The sequence below is a fragment of the Hirundo rustica genome, chromosome 14 (assembly GCF_015227805.2).
Source record: "Hirundo rustica isolate bHirRus1 chromosome 14, bHirRus1.pri.v3, whole genome shotgun sequence".
NCBI lineage: Eukaryota > Metazoa > Chordata > Aves > Passeriformes > Hirundinidae > Hirundo > Hirundo rustica.
The window spans coordinates 1,603,310-1,621,411 of NC_053463.1; the positions used below are offsets into that span (position 1 = coordinate 1,603,310).

Consider the following 18,102-nt stretch of genomic DNA (forward strand, 5'->3'; position numbering starts at 1 on the left):
GATGAAGCATTTTCCTGCCTGGGAGCTTGAAGTTTAAGTAGGTTCGTGACATCTGTATCAGATGTTTGTGTGACACTGCCTGTTCAAGGGTAAACTCAACTATTCCTCATGATTCTGTCCTGTTAATGTTTTGTGTAAGGAGGCAAAGCACACTAAGAATCAATTAGAGAAACACTAGGAGAATTTTCTCTGGTAAATTAGTTTCTCTTCTTGAAATAATACACTGTATGTAACTAAAACTGAAATAATACATTGTATGAAACTCATCACCCAAAATGGCTCTCAAATAGAACAATCTCTTGCTCCCCCTTCTCACTCCCCTCCAAAACCCTCCCTTACTTAAACCGTGTTGCTTCCTCAATTTTATTGTGAGGGAAAGGAGTTCAGGTGTGCTGAAGTCCATGGATTTCTCAGACTTGTGGACACACTTATATTCTGAGATGCCAGTGTCACCTAATAGTTGCCCAGGGCTTTGTGTGGATCATTCCCTCATATTAGTAGATAATTCCAAGTTTCTCTGCTGATGCAGTGTTAGAACTTGTGAAGACCTTTTTTTGGGACACCAGCTTTTATATGTCCTAATATCCCAGTTTTCCTAAGAAAAACCAAGACTTCTAATGTTCTTTCATTCAGAGCTGCCAGTAGTAGCTGCTCCTACACCTTGAATGGACATGATGTTGCTTTACTTCTTAATCCCATTTTCCCTTGGAAATGTTCCAAGGGAAATGAAAACTTACTTGGAGTGTTAGCAAAGTAAATAAAACACTCTGATACCTTGGAAGAAGTTCCAGTTGCCAGTAGTGAAATGAATAGGTGTCACAATCTTCAGTGAGAAATTACAGGCAGGTAAACGTGAGAATGAAATATTAAGAGGTTCTGCCTTTTTTTTCTTTGTCTTGGAGAATTGAATGTGCATTCCACCAGTGCACAATGGTCAGGAGATGAGAATTTTCCTGTTCATACATAGAAATAGGCCGAACAGGGGTTGTGCAATCACCCTGAATTGCTGCACTTACTCAGCAGACAGATCCCTGGGGAGGAACAAAAAGGTTTTTTAAATGTACCTTCCAGGGTGGGCTTCCTTTGCATCAGCTTCACCTTGCCTGCGAGGCTGTGACTAAATTTTCTTAGCTCCAGTGAAGGCTGATCTTTGATCCTTTTCCCTTCCCCTGCATCTCTTGGGCACTGAACCATTGCTGTGCTGAACAATTGCACTCAGCATCTCAATTAGAATTCTATCCCTTGAAGAAAATAGTACTTTATCTAGATCTTGATTTACTCCTTAGTATTCTTCATTTCAGCCCATCACTCTAAAGTTTTGGGTTTTTTTTCCACAACAAACCTAAATTTCATAGGACAGGCTACCTGGGCAGGTTATTTGCTCCAATTTTCATTACTTAAGGTAACCATGATGTTTCATTTTCACCTGTGACTGCTGGGGTTGTTTACAGAGCTGTTCTGTTGACATTTCCTCTGAATGATTGCTTTCAAAATACATATTTTCTGCATCCCATTTTGATGCAGGGAGTGAATAAAGGTCTTAGACTGATCTGTAAATCGAGGAGTATGAACCACAGCTCATAAATAACTTCTGTCAGATTTATAACGATGCAGGAATGAAGGGCATGATTTCTCCTAGAATCCACACAGTGGGAAGGTACAGGCCAGTAGTTCCTGAAACAAATCCAAATATAGAATCTTTTCTCTCTGGCTTTGTAAACATTTTATTTTACTATCCCAGCTAAGCTAAGCTTGGAATCCTGCGAGTACCTAGGAATTTGTTGACTTTATCAGTGGTAACTGTTTTCCAGACAGCCATGCATTGGTGTGCTGGAGTCATTGCCTAAAGTGGAAATACAGTGTCTGCACAGATAGAGATATTTAAGCCCCAGCTGCTACTTTAGCTGAATCTTGAGGGTTTTTTGTTTTGTTTTGTTTTTTTAATCTACATGCTCTTCTTACGAGGCACATCCTTGGGGTACCTTGTCTATGCTGCTGTTGTTGGGAAATTGAGGGAAATTCTCCCTGGACTACTGACAGCAGGTCCTTGATGTAAGGACCGGGAGCTTAGGAAAGGCAAAATTGCAGCCTTCTGATCAAACAGGTGTCATGTCAGCTTCAAAACAGCTTTTCACACACAGCTGTCACTTGACTCTAGTTATCTGGAACGTGCAGAAGGACTGGAGTGGAGAATATTCCAGCCCTGCCTTTCAAGTGTGGAGATTGACAGCTGAGATGTGCAGGAGTCCAGGCTGTGACTCCAGGTCTGCTCAGGAGCTCTGGGTGGGAGATACCACCCCAGTTACAGTTGCAGGAAAGCAGGGCTATGATGGAAATATCCATGGAAGGATTTCTGCTTGTCCTCACAGCAATTGTTAGCCTTTATTTTTGCCCAGAATCGATGTATTAGGTGCTTAAAGGTTACTATCACAGTATAGCTGCAATTAATATTTTGTTATGTTTCTACTTTTACTTTTCTGACACTTAAGTGCTTCTTTCTCTAGGACATTAAAAACCCCATAAAGAGCCTTTATATTTGACTTAATTGGAGAATAGGACTTGATTGGCATTTTTTAAATTGAGAAATAAATTGAAATGTATATGAGTGAACTGCTTTAGTCTGGTGCAGAGAAGTCAGAGCTGAAAACAAAACCTGAAGCATGTCAAGATGGTTTTGTGAAGTGAAATAATGCAGGAACCATGAGAGTAAAGTGTCCTGCAGAGGAATTTCTGTCCAGGTGTGGTACACACCCCCCAGTATAAGGACACTGCTGCTTTGGTTGCATTTTCATTCTGGTGTTCGTATTTTGGTTGTTGAAGTGGAGTAGTATTTTCTCTTCAGGGAAAATTGCCAACTTGTGTGTTCTGGTTTGTGCTCAAACTTTTGTTTCCAGGAAAAAGAAGATATTACGAACATTAATTAGCTTTCAGATGGAACATTAGTCGACAGCGTGCCCTTGCAGCTGAGAGCACTGAGGGTATCCTGAGCTGCATCAGGATTGCTGCTAATGCTGGATCATTTCCTTTCTTGCAGGTGGTATGGTCAAGAAAAGGACTACAATGTTCTAGTCATGGATCTTCTCGGGCCCAGCCTGGAAGACCTCTTCAACTTCTGTTCTCGCAGGTTTACGATGAAAACAGTACTTATGCTAGCAGACCAGGTACGTGCACACCTCGGTGGGAGCAGCCTTAGAGCCCTGAGGGATTCTCTGCAGAGTGGGTTAAATAATTGATGCAGTGTTTTATACACTAAGTGAACACTTGACCTAAATAAGGACAAAGTAATGGTGGTTTCTGTGTGCTCTGCCCTGCAAAATGCACCGAGTGGGAGGGCACTGCAGCTGCCAGCTCCTTTGTGCTGCTGCTTTAAGGGCAACTTCATTAAAATATTGGGACTAATTTGGCTGGATTCACTGCCAGTATCACTGTGAGGTTGTGGCAGAGGGGCTGGAACAGTCTGCAGTTGTGGGTGATCTGATTTAATGGGACCTGTGGTGACAACGTGCGAGTCTGTCCCTGTGCTCTCACACCCTGCTGTAGCCTCTAGGACCAGACAGTGAGCTAATAATGAATAACTGCCTTGCTTGTTTGGTCCTCACAGACACTTCTTAAAGCTGTTAGTGGAGATGCCACTTTATCTCCAACATAATCGAGGCCTCTAAAACTCTCTGAAGTCTTTTTTTTATAGCAGTTGATATTTTTCCAACTTGGTCATGAGAATCCAGCGTTTGAAATGAGCAGCCATATTTATTTCTTGCTGCTTAATAAATGGCTTGATTGTGCTGCCTTCAGCTCCTTGAAAAGCAGCGAGGGTTTTTCAAGTTGAATTTTTCAATGGTAGCTGAAATTTCATCTAATATTACGTAATTGATATCAGTACCAAGTTGTCACTTAGCCAGATGCTCGTAGAATCCCAGGCTCTTGGCCAAGGAAGCTCAAGGCATTTGTCTGGAGACAAGGTCAGCTGTCCCTGTTCTCAGCTGCCCTAAGAGGGTGATGTGCTTGCTTTACAGAGCCATTTGTCTGCTCACTTAGCCGGAGTCTGGGTGTGACAGCGTCTCCAGGGAGTCCACAAGGGGTTTGTGCAGTATTCCTTTGGATGATAAACATTAATTAGCTGTCAGCTGAGCAACAGGCAGAAATTAGGGGATATCAGTGCTCAAAAGTGGCTTTTAGGGCACAGTCCAGCAAACAACTGTCAGGGATGTGATGTACCAATCTCGACTCAAGCCTGCAAGAGGAGCGAGTGTTGGGGGAGCTGCAGAGCTGTGCCACATTACCACAGGCTGTGATCTCACCCACAGGAAATGGGTTGGCCCTGTATGATGACACAGATGTGCCAGAGTTCCTCCATGTCTGCAGATATTCTGGGACCAGGGTAGCCCTGATATGACAGGATGGGCCACCATGAACTTGTGACTTGCCCCATGAAAACTGTTACCTGGAAAAGTGATGTTTGATGAATGAATAACCAGATGAATGAGTAACTGGGACAGGGAGAGGGAGTGAGCTTTAAAATTGGTAGCTATAAAACCTTGGAAGTAATGAAAAGAAATTACTTTTTAATAGGATGCCATAGTTAGAAACATGAACTTCAATGGCTGGAAAATATTCAGGTATTTAATCTGCCAGTTTCTGACCAAGATTATGGAGTTTTAACATGGAAAAGATATATTCAGACAGCATTTTAAAAATTTTGTGTTCGTTAAGCAAATGCATAAACTGAAGTTGCAGAGGATGGTAACACTAAAAAAAACATGCCTTCACTGACGGTTTAATGAAATGTCTTGCTCTCTTTGAAATCTTACATGTTGCTGGTTTTTTTTACAGATGATCAGTAGAATTGAATATGTGCACACAAAGAATTTTATACACAGAGACATTAAACCAGATAACTTCCTAATGGGTATTGGGCGTCACTGTAATAAGGTTAGTCCAAAGCTTTTTGTTTCCAAGCTGCAGAGGGAGTGCCTGTGTGATTTGATTCCAGCTGCACAACTTTTGTAAAAGCCATCGCTAAAGCTGCTATTTTGGATGCTAAACCACAGTTCTTGGGTGTGAGAACTTGGTTTTCTTGGTGTCCACTTGTAAATGCTGTGGGTCTCTGACCCACCCTGGGAGATGCGCTTGATTGCAAGATGATTTCCAGACTTGCAACAAGGTTATAAACTAACCCTAGAGAATACTTGACTACTTCTCTCAAGATGTCTGCTGTGAGAGCATTTCATTCCTCTCTGATAAAAGTCAAATCCTATCTTTGGCTTTGGGGCTGACTTCCTAGGATGAAAACAATTTGTGCCAACGTGGGAGCTCCTGGCCTACCAGTCAGCAGGGCATTAAATCTTGCAGTGACAGACTGGAAAAGTCTCTTCAACCATCAGAATTGTGGCTAAGATCAAGAGCCAACAGCCAGATGCCTTTATAAATAAAAGAAATAATGCAATTATGTTGATGGAAAACTGTTAAGCTGTAGAATACCTGCTGTACAACAAGTTTTTTTTCTCAGTTTACTTTGTGGGGCGGGGGGAAAAAAAGCTGGGGGTGGGTGGTGGTGGGCTGAGGTTGTTACACTTTTTGGGAAGGGTAAACATAGTCAGAAGTGCATGTTTCCTGCCTAGAAGGCAACTTTTTCATTTTATTTTTAGTTTCCTTGAGTGAAATATGCTTAATCCTGCAATTTGTATGTCGAGCTCGGGCAGACAGGCAGCATTGGCAATGCATTAAGCATGCTACTGATTAGAAATTAACTTCAGGACAAATGTACGTGATCAAGCTGTTTATTGGAAGCAAGATTCCCACTTATCTTCTCTATATGCCATCCCAGGATGTCTCATCTGGTTAGGCACTACCAGTAATCAAAATGTTTACCTTTGTTTGCCTGTATGAATGCCAACTTCAGGGCCATGAGCATTAGAAGGGGAAAGCTTGGATAATGTGAGATAACAGCTCTTGTCTGAAGAGGTGCAATGCACTGAGTGTTTAGAGACAACCATTGTTGGAAAAGCTTGTAACTCCAGCTGAAAGGCAGTCTTTATGTAATCCTGTTGCTGTTAAACTTTGTTTGTTCCCAAGTTTCATACTTTCACTCTATACAGCTCTATTTTTCTCTGCTGTGTTGAGCAGTTTAGGCTCCTTAATTTTCTGGCATGACTCAAAGTAGAACTTGAAAGCTTTTATTTTGGTTTTTTCCTAGTTTTAGTTTCTGATTTCCAATTGTTCTTTTTGGGCCATTTTTCTATACTTTTGCACAGTCATGCTAGGTTGGCATTGCTGCACTCCAGTTCATCTTGGTGTGGATTAATGGCCTAGAAATTGCTGCTGTGCTTACTTTAGAGGAGGAGCACGTTAGATTTGCATCAGCTGAAATGAAAGACAAAATTGCCTTTAAACCATTTGATTTTTTTCCCCCATTAATTAGGGAGCCATGCAATGCTATGGTGGTAAAACACTCCGTGGGCATGGGCTTCACTTGTGTGTCAGGGGGTTAGGGAGGTAGATCCTGACCCAAGTGCAAATTCGTAGTTTTACATGAACAAAACGTGGAATGGGTTCCTTCAGTTTGGAATCAAGTGCTTTGTTTAGGAAACACTTGCCACCATACAGTATTTAATGTTTCCTTCTGTAACCAAGTGTAGTTTTTGGGGTTTTTAGAGACGACTCTACACAGTTCAAAGAAAAACAAATCACAAAGACTAGAACAGCATGGTAATCTTGTTCCAGTAGCTTCCTGTCAGTTATATTTAAAAAAAAAAAAAAAAAATTAAATTGATTTTTTTTTCCCCAAATTTTAATTTGGTGATTGGGAGAAATTTTGCTCCCACCTTAAAAGAAATTTCCAGCTCTGCTAGAAATAAGCCCTGCATGCTTATGAAAGTAAACTTTAAGGTGACTAAATGCCTTCTACCTCTTCCTTACTGAAGATTTACTTTTTCTAAATGTCTTTTGGGGGAAGGGCAGTTTGTGGAACCAAAGGCTGCTTTTGTAAGCAAAAACTTGAATTTCCTTTTTTAATAGAGCCAAATGTCACCATTGCTATCCCTGGTTAAGGCAGTGCCATTTTGGAGCGGCTCACAGTTGAAATTTACCTTGTCCCATCTGTCAAATTTTCTCCTTGGGAAAAAAAAAAATAATAATACTGCTACTATAAATAATCAAACTATTACTAAAAAAAAAAAAAAAAAATGGAAAGACAACAGTTTTTTTGCAAAGCACAGTGCTTGGTGGAAGAAGGATGGCATTTGGCTACCCTGTTCTTTCTCGAACGCCTCGGTGTTGCCTGTCTGCGCCGGCCAATGTTGCAATGTAAGCAAGACTGTTTGATGCACTGCCACCCTCTATTGTTTGTTCAGTGTTTAGAATCTCCAGTGGGGAAGAGGAAAAGAAGCATGACTGTTAGTACTTCTCAGGACCCATCTTTCTCAGGATTAAACCAGGTCTGAACTGTCTCCTATTCCAACCTCAACCCCAAATTCATGTGCTTTATTTTTGTTTTGGTTAATTTTTATTTTTTTTTCGTTTGGTTTGGTTTCTTATTTATTTTTATTTTTTTTTATTTCGTTTTTCTGGAGAATGTAGACCTTGCAAAAGCACCTCTTATGTTGGCATTATTCAGACATACTTGGCAAACATGTAACATTACTAAGATGTTTCCCTGTGGCGCTTGTTTAAATTGTGGAATTATTTCTAAACTTTGACAGGGCTAAATGTACGTGCTTGATTTCAGGTGCAGGTTTTATTTGTGGCCTTTCCAACTCAGAAAGCAATCTCCTAAAAACATGGTGAAGGATAGGCATGAACAACAGCAGGGCTCCTGCTCGCCTTGCTGAGGCTTCCTGCAGTTCCTGTGGATGCATGTGGAGAAGTTCTGTTATCACTTCAGCCAGACTCCTCCCCGTGCCATTTTTGTTCAAAATCACCCCAAATGTGTAATGAAGACTTAATATTTTCATCCACTGTGCTTAAAAGCTGAAATTATTCCAACGAGCTGTGTCTTGGAGAAGCGGGAGCTTTATCTTGTAGTGTCTAATGTTGTATTTCTGACTCTTGAAGAGAAGATGAATTGCAGAGGGAGGAAGACATTTGCCAGTTGGTAGCAGGACAGCTGGAAATTGCTGAATATGAATCACTGCTCAGGAGCTTGGCCATTGGTCCCTAGCTTTCCACAACAGTCTCCACGGATTAAATCCCGGGCGGATTCCTGCTGTACACAAGCTGACAGGCTTCTGTTGTCTGCTTCTGAAACTTTCTTATCAAAGGCACAGGCTTTGATCTACTTCTCTAGTTGCTCTTGGCAAAAATCGTGCCCTACTTCTCCAGTTTCCTGCTGATAGTGCAACAAACAGAGTGAAGGTGGTGTGAGGTTATCTGGGAATGTGTTCCTGAGGGCTGGCACTGGGACGTTCTGTGCTCATCCAAATTGGGCTGTGTCTCCCAGCTCAATTCTTTCCAGGAGGGACTCACTCCTTTGCCTTCAACCCATCCACGGGGAAATACAGACTGATCCTCAGCTAGGGATCAGAGCAAACTTCCCCAGGGAAGCTGCTGCTCTGAAATAATAACCAGTTACAGGTCTGTGTTGTGGACCAAATCAGAAAATGAGGGATTGCATTCGAGCTCAGGCTTTGCTTCTAGGAAAGCTGCAGCACAGCAATCACGTAAAGCTTTATATTGTCTGCTTTAGGATTCAATATCAAGTATTTCCTGGTGTATCAGAAGATTTCCTGGTAGCTAGGGAACATATCCATGGAGTTGCTGCCTGTAGTGGGTGCAGCACAGCCAAGCCCCACACCTTGCTGAGCTGTCTGAGCAGTGGAGTTGATTTAAAAACTTGGGTTTATGTCCCTTGCTCCAGGCATTCTGGGCTTGCAGGGTGACTTTCACCTGAGAACAGCAAATGTAGCACTGCAGTGCCTCGTGTTTGCATTTAAATCGCGGCATGACTTCAACCCCAGGTTTTCTGCTCTGACACAAGTAGTTTAAGAGGATTTTAGCTTTGCTTTTTCCTGTCTAGGCTGCTGTAGTTGGTGAATCTTCTTGAATCAGAATCCTGAACCATAGCTACTCTGCAGTTCAGAAACTTTCAATGTCTTGGATACTTCATGTAGAGTTGAACTTCCTAGTTCACAGCACTTCGAGTGTGCCAGTGACCCCATATTTCAGCTTTGGTTGTATTTTAGTCATTTGCTTGTAAAGATGCATCTTCAGTTCTGAAATCAGCTTTAAGGTGATAATGAGTTGGTTTTTACTGAGACTTTATCAAACTTTAAATGTCTTCTTTCCATCACCCAAGTTACTTTTGCAGCACTGCTCAGTCTGTAGGGATTGCAATCTTTGATCCTGTAGCATTAATCCAGTGTTGGAATCAGGATTTGTAGCTCGAAGTCTGAGTGCTAGAATTTGAAAGGTTCCTCCTGTACTTCTTTCTGCCTCGGCTGTGTTTGCCTAGTCCTGAAATCTTGCCCAGAAAGGTCCAGCCTGGATGACCCTTTGTAGGTGGGCTGGCTGGCAGCACACTGATTGCCACACGCTAATTTTACCACACACTCAGGTTGCTAAATACCAAATCATTGGGCAAGCTCGGGTTATTAGAAACCCAAATGGGATCCATTCCCTGGCTCCAGCTTCCTGGCTGTGTTAAAACCAGCGAGTTTGTCCTGCTGCTGTGGCAGTGTTCTGGGAGCTTTCAAATGAGCCAAGAACAAGCTGTCTTGTTTGCTGGGGAAGGTTTTGGCCTCGTGCTCTGCAGAATGGCCACTGTTCTTTGAGACAGGAGGTTGCAGGATGTTCCTCGTGCGTTAATTAACTCGGTGTGTGTGACCTGCTCCGATGCCACTGGGGTTTGGGGTGTGCTTTCACCATCTTCCTCCCTCAGCTGTGCACTGCAGTCATCAGACTACAGTAGTGGTAGCAAGTAGTGGTAGAACTAAGCTCCAGAGGCTGAGTAGCACCATCTAATCCATTCCAGGGATTGAGAAAAGGCTTGAACTAATTCACCATTGAGTTTTTAACTGACTAGTTAAAGCTGGTTGCGCCTCCGCACTGTTACTTTGCTTCTTTTAACTGTAGGCTGTTAAATTGTCTGGGTGTCTTAAAACGTAGCTAATGCCTAGTGAAAGAAGTTGGGAGTTTTGGGAATTGGATAGGAATCTAACCTATTTTCATTTCTCTTGAAGTTATTCCTTATTGACTTTGGTTTGGCCAAAAAGTACCGGGACAACAGGACAAGGCAACACATACCATACAGAGAAGACAAAAATCTCACTGGCACAGCTCGATATGCCAGCATCAATGCACACCTTGGCATTGAGCAGAGGTGAGTGTGACGTTCTGGAGGGTGCAGGGTGATCTTTGGAAGCTTCTGAGCTCATTGTATATGAAATGTGTATCCATCCCTTTGCAAGTGTTCTTCCTTTTGGCTGCTTGTGCAAGGATAGGGGGAAAAATCCCAGCACCTAATTTGCGTCTTGAAGAGACTGTGTGTCTTGCAGACATCAGGCGGATGCTCTGCATATTATTTTGGCTTTTTAAAGGCTAAGCCATACTTTGATGTGGGTCTGTCAGAGGCCCTTCACACATAAAATGGTGCACTTTGCTGGTGTGTTGGTACCTGTTGGCACCGCTGCTGACTGGCTTGAGAGGCCTTGCTGTAAGCAGAAGGGGTGTTCTAAAGCTGGTGTCTGGCCTGTTTTCTCACTCTCTTCAAGTCAGTAAACCATTATTTCTGCTTTTGCCTGCAGGCAAGACTTAAATACTTTCAGTCACACTGGATTTTAGTTTCTGGTGTAGTCATGTCTGTAGGTATGTACACATGTGTGTGCATATATTTATATATCTGAGCTTTGCTTAATCAACAAACACATTTTTATCTTCTGGATCAAAGGCATTTTGTTCCTGCAGAATCCTAGCATTTTCCAGTGGAGAGAGCACTGCAGGTTGTTTGGGAATGTTAGGTACTCATGGGCTATCAAGGGATGCCTCTCTTCCTTACATCTGTGCCTAAATATTGTAATGGATAACTGAAGATTGTGGCTTTACCTCTCTTGGATAGTTAAAGCTTCCAGGAATGTCTGTGCCTCTGACATTTGTGTTAACCAAGATAGGAATGACAGAATTTCTTGTGGTCAACTTCAACAGAACATGTAACCCACAAATGATTCTTTAAAATACTCCATGTTTCCTTTTTTTACTTTCATTTCCTTAAGGTTCCTTCAGGGTATTTTATTGTCTGTCAGTGTCATTATTTAAGCCAGCTTGGCATGCGTGGCTCAGGGAGGAAAATGACAGGTGTCACTTCTGAAGTAAATGCATTTCATAGATCCCAAGCAGCTCTGGTAAGGGAATATTTGTGCTTGCACCTCAGAGTGAAGGAGGGATCTGCAAAGGATGTTGCTTTTGAATTTAGTTGGACACCAAAAATTGAATTTAGTTGGATTTTACACCGTATCTGCTGGTAATGGGAATTCTGTTATAATTATAATTAGGAATGTAGGTTGGTGCTTGCTAAAAGCTGCTAAACTGTCTAGGTCAAGCCATCAGTGAGGCAAAGAATTAATGCATTCCTGTAATCAAGAGAAACCAGTTCTGGAGCTTATGGCAGAATATTTCAGCCTCTAGTCCTGTACTTTTAACTGTTACAGAACATGTTTTCCTACAGGTAATGACAGCTGTGCTCAAGGAGCTGTTTGCAATGTTACTTATTTTAATAATGGAGAGGATTGTCCTGTTTTCCAAATCCTGAAAACTGCTTCTATCAATATATTGTAATAATGTACTCATTACAGATTTACAGAACTAAATGTTTCCTACTACAAGATCATGACATTAAACATTAAAACAATGAGCTGGGTGGGCGATGGATATTCTTAATCCCTTTATTGCTTCTGAATTTATCACTGCCTTCTCAGAAAACATAATTTTCTGTCATGGCCCTGTACAGGTTCACTGAGTGCTGCTGGTGATTAAAATCTGCAGTTGTAATAGAATTAGCAAGTTTTGCAGGCTGGAATTTGTGGGCTCAGTATCATTTTTCAGCCCTTTGTCTGTGGTTTCATGTTGCAGCTGAGATGATCTCAGAGGTAGCTGCTGCTGAGGGGAGGGAACCAATCCTCTCCTCCCTGGGCACGGCAGAGCTTTTCTGGCCTTGTGCTAAAAGCTTTAGTGAGCCAAGCTGATTTTCCCCTGGGATAGCTTTTCCTTTGTTCCCCAAAGGGTCACAGAGCTGAGGGGGTGCCAGGCTGTTCTGGATATATTGGCTGGGCTAGAACACAAAACATCTCCAACTTCTTTCTTCTGTACCAAGATCTGCAGAGAGATCAGGTTACAGCCCGTTCCCACTTCTGGGGAGTCATTTTCCCCTCACCTTTGTGTGTAATCCTGTTTGCAATACCACCCTCAGCCTTTTGATCCCTTCTTGGGGTAGGAGTAGAGTCAGTCCTGCCACCCTTTAAATCCTTCTCTGGGTGGCAGAGCAGCAGCAGAACCCACCAGGCTGTTCCCATAAGGGAGCAGGGAGGACAAAAAGAAGTTCTTTTCCTGCCTCATATTAAATAGATGTCAGCTGCACAAGGGCAGTCAGGAAAAATCTGATTTTACCACAGCTGGGAAGAGGCAACTTTGCCAAGAGGGAAAAAAGAATCCTGGGCTGTGTTTTCCACTCCAGTGAACTGCGCTGGTCTTAGTTCTCAGGAAAGCTGTGAGCAAAGAGCAGTGGTGTTCATGTGGCCGGGGTGGGGATGTGGAACATGTGCAGGGCAGAAAGCATTTGAAGCCTTTTGCGTGAGACTTTGGGCAAGTTCTCAGTGAAGTCTGTGGCTGGATCACTTTGGAGTTCTCCACTGCCTTGGAACAGACTTTTGTGGGAAGAAGGCACCTCTCAGATTGATTCATGCACCTTTATAAATATTGTTGCTTTTTAAAATCAGGGGCGGCTCAGGGGGTTTTGGCAAAAGAGAAGGAGGAAAAGAGCAAAGCCCTTTAGGGGCCAGGTGGTCAGGATTGATCCCAGACTGAGCCAACGTTCAGGGAAAAATTTTACTGACATGATGTTACAGCTTTATTGACCTCGTTAAATTCATTCTCTCTTACAATGCATTCCATGGTTCCTACAGGAAAATCTTCAGTTTATACCCCAACTACTTAATAAGGCAGAAAAGACATTTCATGCTGCTTTTTTTTTTTTTTTTCTTTTCATTTTCCAAAGTTTATGTCTCAGTGTAACTGCAGATGGAATCTTAAAACGTGCAATACCTACAGAATATTCTTTGTTTAAAAAAATAAATAGTATCTCATCCTGTCTTAGGGTTCTCTTAGGGTTTATTCCTGAATTATTTTTGAATTATTTTTTTAATTTAAATTTTTGAATGCTAGCACTGTTCAATAAGGTAAGGAATGCCAGAATTTGTAATTCTTTGTGTTTTTCCTCCTGCAGTCGTCGGGATGACATGGAGTCTCTAGGCTATGTATTGATGTACTTTAACAGAACCAGTCTGCCTTGGCAAGGATTAAAGGTAGGTTATGATGCCTTTTTTTTTTTACTCCCTCCCCCACCCTTTTAATTTTTTTTTTTTTTTTTCATGTTTGGGTTTCATGCTTCTCCCTGTCAGGTGGGTTTATATAATGTTTAGCCTCAGTTGTACAAAGCAGCTTTTCCCAAAGCTTGGTATTTATAGACTGTGGATTCTGCCTCTTACGCAGCAGGCAAAATGTGCATTGTTGGACTGTCTTAAAATTTATGCTAAACAATAGCTGACATCATCTCTGCCAGTTATTGTCCTGTTGCAGGCTGAAGCCCCTTTGGGAAATAGAAAATAACATCGTTAGTGGCTTTTTTGAATTGCTGGAGAGAGCATGGAAATAATCTCTTGCCTGGCAAGTTCAGCCTCAGTGGTATCTTCAGTCCAGGTTATGGCACAACTGAATAATTATTAACTGCAGCAGGCTTGTTCAGGATTTCCATGTATGGGAGCCAGCTATGAACGTGGCAGACATTTCTTATTACACTTATTTAGACTCCAGTGATTGGTTTTCGTGTTTAAATTGTTTTTCTTCCTCCGTGTGAGAGTTGTGTAATTCCAATGTGTTGCAGCTGCACGGTTTCTAAAAAGGCAGCAGCTTGTGGGCCACTGGAACTCTCCAGCTGCAAATGAATGTAAGGGGTGCTGAGGCAGCCCTGAATGGGGCACTGAGTGGGAATTAATACAACTTTGGCAAATGTAGCTGCAAGTCTGGTGTGGTTAATGGACAAAAGCAGCAGCTAGAGCTACACGAGCTGTGCCATGTGATGGAAGCATTAGACTGCGACAAATGGTATTAAACTGTGGCCAAATCTTAATACCAGATTGACCTTCATTCTCTTTGCAATAAGTGTGTGGGACTTGGAGATTTCACATAAAATACTTACGGTTGACCAAAGGATTTTTGTCATTTTTTTTTTCTACTGCTGTCCTTGTTAATCCAGTGTTGCACAATATCTCTTATATTGTGACCTACATGTTCCACAGGCTGCAACAAAGAAGCAAAAGTATGAAAAGATTAGTGAAAAGAAAATGTCCACTCCTGTTGAGGTTTTGTGTAAGGTAAGAGTTTCCAAATGATGTCACACTGTGAAATGGAAATTCCTTTCTTGTTTGGTTTGTTGTTTGTTGGTTGTTTTTTGGTTTTTTTTTCCCTAAACTTGAGCCAATATATTAAATAGCCTCACATGGCATTTGCTGCTGAATAATACTGCTTTGGCAGGCACTGGGTGCCTTGTGTGTGGCCACCCAGCAAGACTGGGAATTGTGTGTACAGGGCAGCATTTGCTGCTGTTCCTTGGCAAAGTTCATGTCCCCATCATTCAGGCCTCGCTGACTGTTGGCTGTGCAAGCTCCCAGCTCTCTCACGTGGGGCTGGGTCGGCTCTTCAACGTTTACAGCGCAAGTTTGACGTCAGAAGTCAATAAGTAACCAAGGTGGAGCAGTCTGGCTTGCCCACATGCGCTTCCTGCCTCTCCAGGAGGGTTCATATTGTCTGCCCCAACTCAGGTAGTGGCTGCAGTGGAATTGGATGCAAGCGATCTTTGTTTTTCCGAGGTTTTCCTTTGAGTCTTAAGATTCCTCTCACACTCTGGGCATCCAAGTGCTTCTTAACAAAGATCCTTGAGAACACAGCAGGGTTTGTGCGCCTCAGACAGCAGCAGCAAGGATTGCACTCCCTAGCCTTACACATCTCTGTCCTCAGAGTCTGGCAGCATCTCCCAAGCTGCTGAACTGTTCATGGAATGATTTGGGTTGGAAGAGACCTTAAAAATCATCCAGTTCCAAACCCCTGCTGGGGACAGGGACGCCCTCCACTAGTCCAGGTTGCTCAGAGTTCCATCCAGCGTGGCTCTGAACTTCCAGGGACGTTACACCCTGTGATTTTTTTACAGCACTGTTCTGTGTGCTGTTACCTATTACAGGTAGCCTTTCATCCAGCCATAAGTGTCTAAAAATGTAAAGCAGAAAATCTTTGAAAGAGGTTTTCATAATTTAAGTTTTCACACTTAATGCTTGTTAACTGACCTTGTCTTTAGTATGTTCAAGCAGATTATCAAGGAAACAAGAGTGAATCTCTTACCAGATAATTATCATTATTTTAGAGACTTAGTTAATAAGAACGAGTTTGAATTAGGATGAACAATGTGCTTTATAAAGAAGTTAAATGTCGAAGGAATGTGTACAGGAGCACTTCCACATGCTGAAATACAGAACAAATGAACAACTTAGGGGCAAAGTGGAATTAATTCATACATCTTCAACCCATTCTCTGCTGTTAAGAGACAGAAGTACGTCTTTTTGCCTTGGTTAGAAGGTTTTTGCTGCAAGCCATGGCTTGATTAACGCTGTTGATTTACAGGGGTTCCCTGCAGAATTTGCCATGTATCTGAACTACTGTCGTGGCCTGCGCTTTGAAGAGGCACCAGATTACATGTATCTGAGGCAATTATTCCGTATTCTTTTCAGGTCAGTCTCCAAGTGGAAAAGTACAGAAACTTCTCAGGGATCCAGTTGGGAGCTGCTCTGTGGGGCTGGCACTGCAGAGAGCAGCTCCTGTGTGTGTGGTGTAGGGAGTTCTTCTGGGACTTCCTTTCATTCCAGAGCTTCAAAAGCTGCTTAAAGGACCTGAAAATTATTGTTCAATGTTAAATACAAAGGGAAAAGATTCTCTTGTTTTTTGCACTGTGTGATGTGACCACAGGGTTGGGCCCATGCTTCAGGTTCTGTTGTTGCAAGTACCTTATGAAATTGACCCCTTGGTGTAGAAGTCTTTGAAGCTTTTTATGTTTGGAAATTGGTGCTGGGCCTGACAGTGGTTCCCAGGAGAGAAATTTCAGTGAAGGGGAAGAGTGCTGCTTCATTGAGCTCGTTAGAGCAACTGGAACATAAATTCCACCTTGTGCAGTGAACAGCACCTGTCAAAAGAAGGGCTGGTACTGATCTCTCGAGTCTCCCCCCAGGTTTCTGGAATCCAAAGAATTCCTATTCAGTGACGTACAATACTATAATCTCTCCTTGAAATTATATTATTATTAAAAAAAAAAAGCTCAGAGGCTCAGTGGGTGAGCTGGGCTGGGAGGAAGTGCTGCTTCCACGAGTGCAGACCTTTGTGTAAGCAGCGAGTAAAGGCTGCTGGCTGGCATTTGGGCTTGCTGCAAGAATCCCTTTAAGTTAGTAATACTTAGCATCTCTACACCATGCATAATCTCTAAAGCAGCTTAGAGAAGGAGCTATCCCCCAGTTCTGGGATTTCAGGCAGGGCTTGCGTGTTAGCTGTGACGTGTTACAGCAGAGCATTTCCCTCTTTTGCAGGACCTTGAACCACCAGTATGACTACACATTCGACTGGACAATGTTAAAGCAGAAAGCAGCACAGCAGGCAGCCTCTTCCAGTGGGCAGGGGCAGCAGGCCCAAACCCCCACAGGCAAGCAAACTGACAAATCCAAGAGTAACATGAAAGGTTAGTAGCCAAGAACCAAGTGACGTTACAGGAAAAACAAAAATTCCACGAATTTGGACAACGGCGGCAATTCCAAGTGTTAGATCGAGGAGGTGGTTTAAAAGCTACATTTGGCTCTCAAATTCAAAAGCAAAACCAAAAGACGTCCTTGGAGAATTTGACTACTAACTTTATACCAAAATGTCCTTGTTATTCATATCATTTCTTCTGGGGATGTTGGGTCATTTTTAACCACTGCATCTTTTGCTCCCGCATTAACCACTTTCCAAAAAAACAAGGAACTGACTCGGTTTTGGGAATGTGACATTTTTATTTATTTTGATTTATATATATACATATATATGTCCTTATATATGTATAAATATATAATGCAATCCAAAATCCTAGACCTAACACTTCTTAAGGGCTCATTCTCATCGACTAGGCAAGGATCTAGAGACTTTGGGTTCTGCTCTGTGGCAGCTGGTATAGTGCTGTGGGTTTGCTTCGGTTCTGTATGCCTCAAACACTGGGAACAGAAAATTGTGACTGCTCTGGCTTCCTCCAGTGGGTTTACATTGAGACATTTGGTCCAGAGTTCAAGGAGGGGACCAGTGAGCTCAAAATGCTTTGTCTAAATCAAGCAGTAACCCCGAACTGCTGTGGATCGCCAACTCACAATTTTCTGAAGTATCTGGGTGCTCTGGGGTGGGGCTTCAGGTTTCTTGATTTTTTTTTTTTTTTTAATGTTTGTAGGTTATGGTTTCAAAGGGAAATGTTGTGACATGTTCAAATGTGATTGTGTAATAACTGAAAACTGAGTTCTGAAAAGACACATCAATTTTTTTCCACATGGTCTAGAAGCTTTTAAAATACTTTTTATTTTGTGATGTAAATGTGCTGGTGTGAGTCTGGTAAGTCCCTAGGATGAAACTGCCACATCTGTGTGTTTTTGAGCCAGTCTTGCCTTGAAACCAATTCCTCCAGCTGAGCTGAGGATAGGATTGAAACTAATGAGATTGTGTGACTGAGAATAGAGAAGCAAGGTTTAAATTCTGTACTGAGGCATTGCTGCTCTTCAGTACTTGTTGTCTGTCATTTTTATATGGATAAAGTTATATACTTAGCTAACATGACAATCCTGGAAA

The 18,102-nt window shown here is 42.2% G+C and overlaps 1 protein-coding gene across 5 annotated transcripts in view; it reads left to right on the top strand.

Moving 5' to 3' along the window:
- CSNK1A1 (casein kinase 1 alpha 1) overlaps window positions 1–18,102 on the top strand; it is a 32,446-nt gene that overhangs the window by 9,010 nt on the left and 5,334 nt on the right. The window contains exons 3-10 of one of the 5 annotated variants that reach the window (XM_040078577.2): window positions 3,035–3,161; window positions 4,831–4,929; window positions 7,350–7,433; window positions 10,173–10,312; window positions 13,427–13,505; window positions 14,499–14,573; window positions 15,874–15,980; window positions 16,827–16,975. In XM_040078577.2, the coding sequence (XP_039934511.1) occupies window positions 3,035–3,161; window positions 4,831–4,929; window positions 7,350–7,433; window positions 10,173–10,312; window positions 13,427–13,505; window positions 14,499–14,573; window positions 15,874–15,980; window positions 16,827–16,975 (860 nt within the window). Of the gene's footprint in view, window positions 1–3,034; window positions 3,162–4,830; window positions 4,930–7,349; window positions 7,434–10,172; window positions 10,313–13,426; window positions 13,506–14,498; window positions 14,574–15,873; window positions 15,981–16,826; window positions 16,981–18,102 lie in introns of those variants that run through there. The other 4 variants (XM_040078578.2, XM_040078579.2, XM_040078580.2 and 1 more) reach the window with 4 other exon arrangements.